This window comes from Sphaerodactylus townsendi, linkage group LG02, assembly GCF_021028975.2.
Source record: "Sphaerodactylus townsendi isolate TG3544 linkage group LG02, MPM_Stown_v2.3, whole genome shotgun sequence".
NCBI classification, from domain to species: domain Eukaryota; kingdom Metazoa; phylum Chordata; class Lepidosauria; order Squamata; family Sphaerodactylidae; genus Sphaerodactylus; species Sphaerodactylus townsendi.
The window spans coordinates 154,192,145-154,207,240 of NC_059426.1; the positions used below are offsets into that span (position 1 = coordinate 154,192,145).

At 45.6% G+C, this 15,096-nt stretch overlaps 1 protein-coding gene across 1 annotated transcript in view; it reads right to left on the minus strand.

The window, feature by feature from the left end:
* Positions 1-4,443: 4,443 nt before the first annotated feature.
* Positions 4,444-15,096, minus strand: part of BTBD7 (BTB domain containing 7) — an 86,228-nt gene continuing 75,575 nt past the window's right edge. The window contains 3 exon segments of the mRNA XM_048485256.1: positions 4,444-6,113; positions 9,567-10,001; positions 11,987-12,165. Coding sequence (XP_048341213.1) covers positions 5,304-6,113; positions 9,567-10,001; positions 11,987-12,165 — 1,424 coding nt within the window. The 3' untranslated portion in view covers positions 4,444-5,303.

Here is a 15,096-nt window from a genome sequence, read left to right on the forward strand (position 1 = left end):
AGTCGCCCGCGCTTGAGGCTGTTTGTAAACCTGGGGAAAAGGAGATAGAGAAGGGGGAGATCCGCTTCTGCCCAGCGGGCCGGATAAATGTCTTCCGGGGGCCTGATTTGGCCCCCGGGCCGTAGTTTGGGGACCCCTGATCTAGCCGGTCTGTTCATAATCCCAGTCTGCAGCTTTAAATATCCACAGTTGGGGCCACGTTGTCGATTGGATCTATTGATGCTGGGACGAATAAGGAATATCATAGTATCTGTTACTGCAACATACATGCCCTGAATATGGAAATATGTAATACAGTACTGTGTAGATTAACAGGGCTCATTTTTTTTTTATTTGATGTCCTGCACTCCCTGGGCCTCAGCAGGGCTCAGGGCAGCGGAACAAGATGCAAGCACTTTTTAGACTAGGAATAATAGGATTGCAGGGTCTGGCAACTATGCATAGTAATTAAGCTGTGTTCTAGTCTTCCAAAGAAATTTGTTTCTATAATTTAGTATTGTGCAGACAGAAGTAGAACGTTGGTGTCCCTTGTGGTGACTAAATAAAAACAACTCAGTGTTTATTTTTCTAGACAAGCCATTTATTTGAAATGCCAACTATATGTAGGATAAAGTCAGTGTTAACATGCTTCTCAGCAACAGTAGAAAAATAGAACCAGTGAAAACCTTTTTACAACTGCAATGGTACTCAAAAGAGAAATGTATTGTTTTACAATGCATCACACAAGACTAGAATTCAATTCTAGAGGTACCTAAATAAAAATACTATATTTTCTTAAAAAATCAGTATGTACAGTTGAAGCGTAAACAAGTTTTACAAAGTACTGGTTATGCAGGTTGTAGAAAAAACACTTGCATAGGACATGGAGTTGGTTTAAGAAAAATTCTGAGCCTTGAGCATTGAAGGCACTTGACTTTATACCAGTAACAGCACAAGGACAATGTGACATCATGGACACGTAACATCTTCCAAGGAGACAGACAAGCACAGAAATACCAATTCACTTGTTCATCTACAGCTTCACCCAGCGTTTCACACACAACCCTTCACCATATAAACATAATCGTTGTGGGAACAGTGGCCTTTTGCAGCCCATTTCAAAGTAAGTTACATAAGGGATAAAGGGACAAAAAACAGGAGAGGGCCAATTAACTTTGTTTTTAAGGTAGGGAGGAAACGGGATGGGAAGTGAAACCTACTAAATAGTTACTGAGACAGTTACTGTGGCCTTGCAGGATAAAGAAAAATTAAGAAATAACTCTAATAGTATCTCCTTAGACTTAACTGAAAACACATTGACCAGGATCCAAAGTGCCACATGCGCACAGAGGCTTTTTTGCTTTCCTCCGGCAGCAGCCCCTCCCACTTCTAAAATCAGGGGCCACTCCCCAGTAGCATCTGCTGTGGCACCCAATTGTGCTGTTGGAAGTAACACAACACACCCCACACGTGTGGACAAGGTACTTTGAATGGCTACACATGCAACAGAGCTCCCTAGATCCTGGTCATGGATTAGAACAAAGACATTTGCCTCAAAAGAACATACGTCAAACTAGTTTTGGACAAGATTCTGTACAGCTCAGAAGCAAAATTAGCCACAATTATAGTTTAAGTTTCCAGACTTCCCTTGTATACCAATTGTTCAGTAAGCAATTATTTTCTCTTTCAAAGCCACAGCTGTACAGTTACTAAATACTTGGAATTTCCAATCATTTATTCAAAAGTGCTTCATGCAAACAAAGGACTATTATTTCTTTAAGCTGCTAAAACTGTTCTTTGCACGGAAAACGCCGTGCACACGGCACTGCTGTTGATTACTGGAACGCTCAGCAGTTGGGATTTGGTGGCTCCTCCGTGTGTCCTGCCTTTTCGGAGCTCAAAGAGACCGGAATAAAGAAAGTCTGATGAAGTCATCTGTCCAGCAGAATGTGAAAGTTATTTCACTTTATGGCACAAATAATCACGTTTGATCAGTTTGTTCCCAGGGCCAAATCAAACCCCTAACAACAGTGCCCTTCTAGCTCCAGTGGGTCCAAATACTTCAGCTATACCTTTTGTTTGTATTTCGTTGACAATTGTCTAGATAACTGTCAGAACACGACAGACAGATACCTTTTTGTAAGGAAGCACACTAGGAATGTGGCATGACCTGCAAGCATGCCAGTGGAATGGGGACTCAGAAGTCCTGTCAACGCTTCTCTGATCCAATCAAGCGCAACATACAGCTTACTGGGGAGTCACAGCAAGTGCAGCAATCCAAAGGATCTTAATGGGGGATAAATGTGCCACCAACACATTAGAAGGAAAACCTTATGGATCGGATCCTATGACATCATTCCCACTTCTCTCTGGCTACGGGGCTCGCTTCCTCTCATGCTAGCATTCCCGTGCATGTAAGATCAGTGATTTTTAAGGAGGCACACAGTAGTGTTAGTGGCAGAAGAAGCAAGTGTTGTAGCGATGGAACGTCTCTGCAGTGGCCAGACAGAAGTGTGAGAGAAACAAAGTCATACAATCCAAACCTGAGTCCTAGTGGTAAAAAACAAACCAGAATTCTCACTTCAAACAGGTCTGTGGGTTTTCCTGCATCCCCTTTACCAGCTTGTTGCAAGTTTAGATTGTACAAGTGACCAAATTGTCCCAAGGTCCCTATCACCACCCATACAGAATATTTCCCCTTTTCAAGATTTTGTTTCACCTACAACGCGCTGCCTATAATGTGCTCAAAAAGCTGCAACTGGGTTCTCGGGGAGCCAACATGCCTTAAACATCTTCTTGCCAAAATTATTCCACAGTAAAAACCAAAGTGTAAACTCATCCCCCGCAAACAGTCTCAGCCGGTGCCATCACCACTACTGAGAGGACTCGCGCCTCAACCGTATCGTGCCTGCTAGACCACGCTAGCAAATTTGTGGAAACTTTCTCCGGGCTATATATTTACAACTGCACAGAATGAAACAACAGAATGTCTAATGTCTCTGTTCAGTGAGGACTTGCTTGAGAATTGGGTTAAAATTCTCCACGCGAGAATAAACAAGGGGAAGAAAGAGCCGGAAACCAAGCTCTTTGAAAATCAGAGTCAACCCAATAGTCATACCAAACTTCTACACTATGAAAGAAAGCAAAAACAAAATTTGGAAAAATGATATATTGAAAAATAATCTAATGGACGCTAATATTCTGGCCATTTTTTTCAAAAGGCCAGTTCGCACAGCCATTGTCTGCACTGGAAGAGGGTCTGGCAAACAGTCCTGTGAATGGGTTGAAATTGCACCCTGCCAGCAAGGCTACAAAAAAAAAACTTGTCTTGTGGAGAGTTACTTACAAAGTTAACTCACCAAAGATCGCTGCTGTATTCTTTCACCATTCAACGAACATATTAATGTTTTCAAAAGGCATGGTGTGAGAGGATTTACTCTGGAGAATGACAGCGCCATGCAACATACACTTTTTGCCGAAGACTGACTCTCCCTCCTCCCCTACACAAATGAAATCACAATTAATGTCTCTGTTTCAACAGTAACAAACACACACACACACACCCAAGAAGCCAGGAAGAGAAGACAAAATGGCGGAAGATGAAGCTCTTTTTTTAGAGCCCACAACAAAGTTGTGTGATTTAACAGTGAAACAAAATTTACATTTAAAATTGTGTCAAGTATTTAAAAACAGAGTCAGGCTTAAGATAAGAATTAGTCTTTAGCGAATATGCTGACTGAGGTCTTCAGGTGATGGAAGAGCTTTTACTAGAGGTGACCAAGGATCAGGCCAGTCCTCTGTTAACTGTTAACGAGTAGTGGTATCTGAGGCTTTTTCTTCTGAGATGGTGGCCGTTGTTGGGGTCAACGGACATCTCCACCTATCAGCCCTAGGACTCAACTTCATGTCCACAGAATTGGAGGGTCCCTAACATCTTCAGCAGAAAAACAAGACACACCCAAGAGACGCCAAACGAAGAGTTTAAGTGCTAACGCTGCTTATAGCTGATGAGGCTACACCAGTTGACTCTTCGATCTGATTTCGGCCCACAAAGCAAGCGGTGGTGCGAAAGAGCACTGGACAAACACCACTAAGACTGAAAGCCCTTGGTTTCTTAGGTAGAGGCAGAGTAAAGAAGGCAGCGAGCATTCCTCTTAGCGCCTCTGTTTAGAGAGGCAGCCCTCTGATAGGCCAAAGCAATTAAAACCTACCTCAGATGTCAAGCTGCACTTTCCCACCTTTCTGCACCTGGCATGAAACCTTCCCCTCTCTGTATATCTTCACCTAAAAGGAAAACTTGAGAAATACTGTCTGAAGGACTCAAAACCATTCTTATATATTCCAAGGGTGGCCAACCTATGGTGCTCCCGATGTTCATGGACTACAATCCCCATCAGCCCCTGCCAACTGGCCATGCTGGCAGGGGCTGATGGGAATTGCAGTCTACGAACATCTGGAGCACCATAGGTTGGCCACCCCTAATATATTCTAACCGTTTTTATTGTGGTTGAATAAACCACAGGAAGTTAGTAAGTGCTTCTCGATGTCCCCCCTCCAAATAAGGAAGGTTTCAAGATATCTGAAAAAGGAGTTTCACTCCTTGCTTCCCACAAAAAAAAAAAAACAATCCCAACCACAAGCATGAGCTGAGGGCTTTGCTACATCAAGAGAGAAGGCCGGCTGCCATGGACTTGGTAAACAAAAGATAAATACTAGGCTGGATTCTTGCATGAGTGGTAAACCAAGAAGGTTTCGGACTTAGCTAGAGTAGTTACTTAGATGTGCTGTTCTTTGGAATTCCTATAGTCATTCAAAAATGAAGACAGACATTCTCACCATCTTATTAGAAAATACATTTCACGGTGTGCAACCCAATGCACACAAAAAACGGGGAGCTGAAAGAGAGACAGATAGATTAAAAATGGGAAGATTGTGAACACAGAGTCCTTTAGAATGTCAAAAGTTTTAACGTACTAATACAGAAACCAAAATTAACGTACAGGTGCAAACAGCTTGCCCCCCTTCCTTTTTCAAAAAAAAAAAAAAAGGTACCAGCTAAAATATTTTTTTTTAAGAAGCTGAACAAAATTTGTTCCGACACACAAACCTTTAAGCAGCATTCCAAATAAATTGATAGCATGCCGTTTCTAAGGAAGCCATGTATATACAAAGCTGGAGGGGAGGAAGAGAGACAGGAAAGGGGAAAAATAACCTGATTTTTAGCGGCTGGCATTATGAACTTTCCTGACAACGTCAGGCCAAAGCTTGCAAATGGACTGGGCAGGTCACAATTCTTAGGCACAGAGAAAAAGTGGAGGCGGTTTTCAGAGGGCAGATTTTTTGTACAGGAAGTCTGGTTTGCTGGGAGACCGCCTTCCTCTACTGACCACCTCTTCCCTTTCCAAATCTGTGTTTCTCTGTGCTTCACGCTCAAGGGGCTCAGGGTCTGCCAGCCTGCGGCCGGATTGCTCTTCGTGGCTCTCTGAACTGTAGGCAGGCAGAGAAGGCCGGGTGGTGGTCAGGCCGTAGGTCAAGTCTGTTTCCATTTTTGTTCGCCCCCTCATGTGAACCGGGCCGTTCTCTTGGGCAACTAACGCCAAATCCAACCTCTGGGGCGGCTGCTCTAAGACATCGAGGTGTATCGGTTCGTTCTTTTGTCTGTGGGGATGCCCTTCTTGAGAAAGCACATACTCCCTCCGAGGGTCCTCTAGCTTTTTAGGGGAGAGGTGATGAGGCAGGTGGGTGGGCTTTAAGCCACTGGGCGGCGCTTTGCTGTGGCTGTACAAATCTGGGCCGAAATAGACACCTTGGGAAGGTGAAGGAGTATGCCTGCCAGGCACTGGAGTGGAAGGTCTGCACGCGGCATTGGAGAAATCATAGAAATCTGGATATTCCTGCGAACTCTCCCTCGTATCCGTCTTCTGCTGCTCGACGGAGTGTTTCTTCCGGGAACTGTGCATGTGCCTTGTCTGGATGCAGGGGAGGTGCTGGGGTGGTCCTGGTCCCATCTCCAAAACAGGCTGGCCGAGCTCTGTGTCGACAGTGAGCTCCGGCAGCCTCCTGTCCTTGAGAGACATCGTCGACACACCCATCGCGATGTCTGGCATCAGCTCATTCAGCACAGGTTGCGTACCCTGGGAAAGAGAAGAGAACATCCATCTCACTTGTGCTGTTTCCCCCCTTCTGTTCCAGCTCTAAACCACCTGGTGTTATTGCTCCCTTCCTCCCTCCCTCCCAGCACTACTTCAGCCTGTAGAAAACCAAGCTCACCATAGGCCACTGGTAAGAGACATGACCCCGAGCTTCAAAATGTTCCCTGTCACAATGATTAATGGAGCCAGACAGGGCTTGGGTATTCCTCCAGCTCCACAAGGAGTTGGCTGCTGATTTCTTTGTAAAACATTCAGCACCCAAAGCTTGTAACGAACTCCTATGAAGCTCCCTCACACTGAATCACATCCCCAGGATCAGTACTGTCCATTCAGACGGGCCGCTGCTCTTCAGGATCTAAGGTCTTTCATAACATTTCCTGCCTGGTCCTCCCCCTTCCCCATTGGAGATGCTGAGGATTGAACCCGGGACTTTCTATTTGCCAGCGGGGTGTAGTGGTTCAGAGCAGGTGCACTCTAATCTGGAGAACCGGGTTTGATTCCCCACTCTGCCACTTGAGCTGCAAACCAGATTAGCTTGTGCACGCCAACACATGCCAGCTGGGTGACCTTGGATTAGTCAGTTTTTTTTGGCTCTCTCTCAGCCCCGTCCACCTCACAGGGTGTTTGTTGGGGCAGTGGGGAAGGGAAAGGAGATTGTCAGCCTCTTTTGAGTCTCCTTACAGGAGAGAAAAGGGGGGGGATATAAATCTAAACTCTTCTTCTTCTTCAAAGCAGACGCTCTTCCACCAAGCCACAATCCCTCCCCAATGGCCAGTTCTGGAGCAGAGGTGTGAGCTGCCACAAACAAGGAGACACGGCATATATATTTTTCTAAGTATTATAAAAAGAAGTACCCAGAATTAACTTCCAACATTCAAACTTGGTTAGCAAAGCAGCCAGGCAAACAAGATGTAAGCAGATCAATGGAGGCAATTGCCTTGAGCAAAATGGCCTCTGAAGTCAGTGCATTTGCAACCGAACTGAACAGAAGCTGGTACACAAGGCCAAGCAGGCTCATCTAATGGCATTATCGAGAACAGTTTCTCCAGGAGGAAACTTACTGAGCTGAATGATCCGCACCTTCTGTAATGTTTCGGATTCACACTGAATGAGATAAGTAGCTAAACTGGTTATAAAAGGGAATTACTGTGCTGAATTCTCCAATGTGATCTGCAAGTTTTTATAAAAGGAGTGACTTTCAAAAAAGGAACAGAGGCTTAACTGGTTGTAGTGGGTTTTCTGGGCTGTGTGGCCATGGTCTGGTAGATCTTGTTCCTAACGTTTCGCCCGCATCTATGGCTGGCATGCTTGCCACAGATGCAGGCGAAACTTTAGGAACAAGATCTACCAAACCACAGACACACAGCCCGGAAAACCCACCACAACCAGTTGAATCCGGTTGTGAAAGCCGTCGACAAGACAGAGGCTTAACTCTTCCCACAATGGCCAAAAATATGTTTGGCCATTCATTTAGAGGTTAGCTAGCCAGCATTTCCTTGTGCAGCCGCCCTGGACGTGGTCAACAAGCTTTTACTCACAAAACAAATCAAGAACAAATTATTTTAAAATAGTCCTGAACGTCGGCAGACCCAGTCCAGTTTTGTCTAACTTGAACAAACTTCCAAAGAATGACTCCAGCTGAGCAAGATTTAAATCTTCTGAACAAAAATCATGCATCAGCAAAAACCCTGTGAAGAGTCATAAGCAAAACATGCACGCATGAATGTTTGCACGCAAGCACGCGCACACACACACACTGGCTGCCTGAATAAAAGCCCCTTTTAACTACAGCCCAACTTTTCCTTCTTACAAGGAGTTAACAGTAGTCGGAGTCCAGACTGGCTGCACCAAGCAGAAGCTATTGGCTTTGTCCAAAAATACTTCCCATGTTACTCGGACAAGAAAACAATATGGATTGAGCAGTAGGAAATGATCCAGACTCGAATGCAGCTTTCTAAATAGTAATAGAAGAAAGGACCCTATCAATAATGGAGAGGAAGTGAGTCTTAACTGTTCCCATGAGGATCACAGGAAAAAGGCAGAGCTCATCCAGGGGGATGAACTGCAGAATCCTTCCAATATTCAAGCAGACACCAGGGGCTTCTGCACAAACGCTCCCAAATCTACCTGGCTAAATGCACCAAGAACTAAATTCTTCCCGATTTGTCCCAGGCCAGTCTTCCTTGTTGTCTGCTGCATGTTTCACATAACAAGAGAACAAGCCAGGCTTACATGGGGCCCTGGGTTTTCCTTCCTTCCAAAGCAGCAACTCAGTTGCTTTTGGTGTCGACGTAAACACTTCCTGCTTTGAACGGTTAAGCCACAGAGCTCTCCTCTGGGCTGATTTCATCTCTTAACACCTTGTCATGAATTATTCAGCCAAACGCAATCGGATTTAAAAGTAAAATCTGGGGACAAAGCCTCAAAGCTTCAACTGCCATCTACGCGGCACTTCCAAAAGCCCCAGTGACTAAACGCTCCAAAGTGACAGGAGAAGGAAAAATCCACCTCTGCTAAATCCACTTGTGCTGTTTTATCCTTTGTGCCGCCCCCTCCACCCCCAACATCTCGGAGTCTTGTAAAGCATTAATGGAGAGAAGGGCCTTTGCATATTCGCACCTGCACACAATTGTTTATTCTGCGCACGTGAAGCTGAAATCTCTAATGTTATTTAGGGCAAGCTGCTATGTCAAAAATATGCTTATCTATAAAGCTTGGGCTGAGCTGTTCAGAGGCAGTAACCCTCTGAGGACCAGGGACGGGGGAAGACTCTGGCCTCCGTGACCCGCTTTCTGAGGGCATCTGGGGGGCCACTGAGTGACACAGGGCAGACAGACTATCCAGAACAACTGCTCTTGTGTCATTATACCCCAGACCGATTAGAAACTGTGCAGCTGTTATACATGACCTCTATGGAATGCTACCGTGCTAAGCCGTGCTAAAATTGGAGAATACCCCATTTTAATTAGGCTGGCGGCAACCTGAATTTATACTGTTAAGTGCCAGGAGGTGTTCTTGCAAGTGCTTTGCTTACTGCACCATGGTAACACACCATGACCTCTTAACATTCACAGATGTTGGGGACAGGGGCAGGGAGAGGATGCCATGAGCACATAAGAAGAAGAAGAGTTGGATTTATATACCCCTTTCTCTCCTGTAAGGAGACTCAAAGGGGCTTACAATCTCCTTTCCCTCCCCCCCCCCCTCACAACAGACACCCTGTCAGGTGGGTGAGGCTGAGAGAGCTCCAAAGAACTGTGACTAGCCCAAGGTCACCCAGCTGGCTTGTACTAGAGTGCACAGGCTAATCTGAATACCCAGATAAGCCTCCACAGCTCAAGCAGCAAAGCGGGGAATCAAACTCGGTTCTCCAGATTAGAGTGTACCTGCTCTTAATCACTACGTCACTGCTGATCTCTCGTAAGGCACACTTACCGCTTGCTTTTCAGCCACCATCACAGCTGCCGCGGCCACAGTTTGTCTTCCCAGTCCTGTCGTGTTAGTGCAATCGGGAGGCGTGGCTTTGACCGCAGACAAGTAGATGGGGGGCGGGGCCACTTTCGATGCTGTTCTGGAGTGGAATAAGGAATGGTTGCAGGGGTATGAGAAGGACCGCGAGGGGTGCTGTTGGCTCTGGGCCCTTTGCTTCCACCCGACTTTGAACTGGTTGTGAATCGGAGTGGCTGGCGGATGGTAAGGTGGCGGGGGAGGGGGCAGCGGTGGATGGAAGGCCACAAAAGAGTCGAGTTCTGTAAACAGGGTCTCCGCGGTGGGTGTGCTGTTGACGCGGCATCGTCCCCCCGACTGCCTCAGGGTCAACAGCGGGCTTTCGTCGCCAAAATGCTCATCAGGGAAGAACTTGTGAGGATTCTATAATGCAAAGACAAGAACGGTAAGTGGTCAAAGAACCCACATTCGCTTGTGCTGCCAGGTGGGCATTCTCTGCTACGGGCTTCGTCCTCATTGTCTGCCCTTGCTGTGCCCAAGATTGCGGTTAACTTTTTAAATAAAAGCTGAACATTCAGTCAGTATTTCAGTGTTAGAAAGGGTTAATCAAGATTATTTTAAAAAGCAGATTACACATCTGCTTATATAGCTGAGACCTCAGTGACGCTTCTTTCCTATCAACAATCCGATACCAGAATGCAAGAAGAACACACACCCGTGTTGTTGCCTGAATGTGTCTAAAATGCCTAGAAGGATAAAATGTAAATTCTGTGGGGGTGACCTGTTTTGCTAAATGTAACATAAAACTTAATAAAAAAAGCTTTATGTTACAGGCCACCACTGGGTGGCTCCCTCTGTAACATAAAAGTATCATTTTATAAAACACATCTGGCTAAAGTACATTCCATCCCCTATTTAAAGTGGGGGGAGGGGGGAGGAATTGGACTACAAGGGCTTTTTTTCCTTCTTCAAAACCACTCCTCTCTCTTTGGTAAACTCGCTATTTCACAGTGCCATCCTAAACGATATTACACCCTTCTAAATCCACTGAACTCAACAGGTGACAAAGCAGGATTGCACTGTAAGCTCTTTGGAACTGGGACCTCTCACTGAACTCTGAAAGAGCCACGCACATTGATGGCAATATTTAAAATGATCATAAAAGTAATAAGAAGAATATGGCATTGATACTGGGGAGAGACACAGTTAGGTCATCAGTTCAAATGTTTTAAGAAATGACTGTGAACACATGAAACTGCTCTACTGAGACAGATCACGGTCAGTCCTACCTACTCTGATTGGCAGTGGCTCTTCAGGGTCTCAAGACGAGGGCTTTAACATCACCTGCCACTAAATGCTGGGGACAGATGCTGGGTCATTCCGCACACAAAGCAGACACTCTATCACAGAGCCACAGCCCTTTCCATGCATTACATGTTATTCTTTAGGAGATGAGTGCCAGCGTGGTACAGCTGTCAAGACTAGTCCCTGGGAAACCCACGTGAAAATGCCCACTTGTACCTTGGAAACCTGCTGGGTGACACACTCTGCCTTGACCCTGGCAAGTATTTGGACCAGGGGTGTGATGCAGAGGCAGGCAATGGCAAACTACCTCTGCGCATCTCTTGCCTTGAAAACCCCAGCAGGGGTCGCCATCTGTCAGATGTGAACTGAAGGCCAAAAAATCCCCCAAAACCTTGGGGAGTGGGTTTACTTTCACAGTTTAACTCACCAGGAGCATTCAGTATCAAACAGAGTAAAGCTGCACTGGGAATTAAATTCCTGCGCTTCACTTCGTTATAAAAAAACAAATCTGACAAGCCTCTCTCAATACACATTCTGGCTTGCCTTGGCTGTGTCACAGTTTACTGTAACGGCTGTTGAGGTTTTACCTGGCTTTGTGGCTGTGATCTGGTTGTTTTAGCTCCTATCATTTTGTGGATAAAAAAGCAAAATCTAAACCTACCAGACCACAGACACACAGCCCAGGAAACCCACAACAGCCAGTTGATTCCAGCTGTGAAAGCCTTCAACAATACACAGCTGTGATGGTCCTCCATCATCCCAGCAATTTTTCCTCTGACACATACTCACTCTAGCAGCACTTAACGTTACCTTTGCAAATGCCTATGCAGGTAGACAAACAATCCCATTTTCAATTATGTTAGAGCAGGGGTAGGGAACCTGTGGCTCTCCAGATGTTCAGGAACTACAATTCCCATCAGCCTCTGTCAGCATGGCCAATTGGCTATGCTGGTAGGGGCTGATGGGAATTGTAGTTCCTGAACATCTGGAGAGCCGCAGGTTCCCTACCCCTGTGTTAGAGGAATTAAGAAAATCAAATCAGAGCCAGCCAGTTTGGGGACAGTTAAAAGTTGGTGCCCGGCTTGACAGCTGATGTTTCATACCTGCAAGAGTTCGGCAGCGCAATCAGAAAGCCCGAATTCTCTCAGTACACGGATCTGAATCTCATAGCTGACGGTGGCGCCTTCCCCACAGTTAAGAGCGTAAGCCCTCTGCACCTGCTCCGTATGGCGGAGTTCTTGCAGCCGTTTGACCATTTCTTTAACAACTAACAGGCGAGGAACTGGGAAACAAAACAGAATACACAGACAACAATCCACGTTAAAACAATAATTCCCGGTGCTTGTGCCATGATGCCAGCAGCCTAAAGAATCAAAGTTCCTCAAGATTTGAGTTTGGGTTTTTGGCATGTTCCTTAATACCAGAAAAGCCTCACTGCAAGTACACAAGTTAGGAAGGGCAGGTGCAGGAACAAGGAGTCGCTCTGGGCTCTGAAGAAGCACCCAACCTTAAGTCTCCAGACAATGAGCTACCAACACCAGGGAAAAGCAGGCTGGAAGATCAAACTTTTGGACACTTTCAGTTCTTGCAGGCAGCATGATGAAGAGGGCAGACTCTTACTTATGAAACCTGGAAGGGGTGGTAGCCTCTAGGCTTTGCAAGCTCAAAGGATAATGGGAAGCCAGATCAAAGCGGCAGATCACTGATATGCTCTTGGAACAGAGGTTGAAGCCTCTAGACATTTATCAAGGACGTGGGGGTGTATTACAAAAGCCTAGTCTCAACATCACAAAGACTGTATTGGACAATTACTACAGCACCTCGAGTGATTCCTCAACTGGAACTGGAAACTTTCGCAATCTTTGTAATACTCCATCCTCCCCTCTTCTTTGAATGCCAAGTCTTTTTTAGACAAAGAGCAGTAGGCATAGTGGTTAAGAGCAGGTGCACTCTAATCTGCAGAATCGGGTTTGATTCCCCACTCTGCCACTTGAGCTGTGCAGGCTTATCTGGTGAATTCAGATTAGTTGGGCAGTCCAACCCATGCCAGCTGGGTGACCTTGGGCTAATCACTGTTCTTTAGAGGACTCTCAGCCCCGCCCACTTCACAGGGTGTTTGTTGTGGGGAGGGGGGGAAGGGAAAGGAGACTGTTAGCCCCTTTGAGTCTCCTGAGAGGAGAGAAAGGGGGAATATATATCCAAACTCTTCTTCTTCAAACACGGGTTGATTTATGGCTATGCAGCTCATTCAGAAAGGGCTATATTTTTGCATTCAAAAAGGGTCTACTATACAGCAGACCCCAAGGTGATTATTACTGAGAAACTAACATAACCCTATATCATTTAGCAAGGTGGCTGTTGCGGGATTTCTGGTACTTTTTTTGCTCCTAATGTTTCGCCTGCATCTATGGTTGGTGTCTTCAGAGGCATGTCACTGACAGAAGTGCTTCTCTCTGAAACACATCTTACATGATATATCCCTCTGAAGAGGCCAGCCATAGATGCAGGCGAAACATCAGGAGCAAAAAGTACCAAACTATGGCCATACAGCCTAGAAAACCCACACAGTTGATTCTGGCTGTGGAAGCCTTCAACAATACATCGCTCCCCACTGTTTGTCAGAGTTTGGCTGTTGTGCTTAGAACTTCTTGGTCGCACGTCCAGCATCCTCAGCCAGGTGTCCCAAGAAATCCAGTGGCAGGAAGTCGCACAAAGATACCTGTGCTAACTGGAAGTCTGTCAGTTAAAGTAAGAGAACACGTGGAGAATGCTATTTGTTTCTCCATAGTCCATCCTATTGTGCTGTCTATATATTTGAAGCAGACTCCAGTACAAGGACAAACGCTTGACACAATTCGTCTTTTGTATAGAGCATCACTCCAATCATCTCTCTGTGTTAAAAGAAGTAACATGCTGTAGAAAGCAGCCTCTCTGCATTTTTCAGAGCTGCCAAACCATCTCTTTTCTTGGCAGAAGCGTGTTCCTGAGGGGCTAGAAGAATATCCAGCACCTGCATGCACAATACCACACTGGCTCTCGATATTGGCAGAGAGGGAAACAACCCCTTCAGTGTGAGCAGCAAAAACCAAGGGTCTGCATTCTTGGAACTGCTCCAGCCTGACACGTCATTAAAACCTAGCAGGGAAATGACAGAAGAGGTCACTTCACATTCTGTTTCATTATTTGGTGCCTTGATCTATTTCATTTTCAAACAAAGGCTGATGAAATTTTGGTGTTGCTGGAGCAATTGAGCTCTACCTGCCAATCTAATCAGAGAAAATGAATCTGACTTATTTTCCTGTCCATGGCTCCAGTTTTAAGAGTTTTTAAGAGCAATAGGAAGGAGTTCCCTCAAACTGCATTCTGCCCACATTTGCTGGTGGGTTTTATTTATTATTCAATTAGATAATTTTATACTGCTTTTTACCCTATTAGGGTCCCCGAGGCAGCAAGCATGGAAACATCTGAACCTTAAAACAGCGCTTAAAATAACGTAAAATAATTCAATAACAACATTATGGGGGTATGCCAAATGAAACAAATAAGTCTTCACCTGCTAGCAGAAGACACTGATAGAGGCAGTCAAACCTCCTTGGGGAATCAGTTCCAAAGTTTTGGCACCAACTATCGTCTGATTCCCTCTTCTTTCTGAAGCCCCATCCCATATAGCAGACTGTCCAGGTGAGTTTCCCAGTGCTAGGCAGGGGATTTTCACAGGGCACATGAGTTGAAGGCGAAGGTCTTCCCCCGAGGAGAGTTTTCTTCCTCTTCACCCACACAAGAAGCCTTCCACCAAAGGTAGAGGTTTTGCTGAGGAGGGGTGGCGATTGTTACTATTTCTTCTTCCACACGGCAGGTAAGCGCCTTGTCTTTTCACAGCTTCTGTTCCTCATATTCAACACTGCCTTTCCGGCATTCTCAGGAGGCCTCTGGCAGAAGGACAACGTAGAAAGGACCTGTCTCTGTCAGAGCCTTCCACTGGCCCTAGGGAGGGGCCTGAGTGTTTTTAAACACTCTCTTTCTAACTTCCAAACTGCAGGAAGTGACTTAAACTGGACAGCTTCATTTCTTCACATGTGCTATGGAGTTCTTTGCAGAACTCCAAGTATGTCAGGGTCCCTTTCTTTTATTTCTGATAATGTCCCACACATCCTTTTATTCTGGTAGGATGTGATGACACTAAGTTAGAAACCATTTTAATCATCGTAGGATG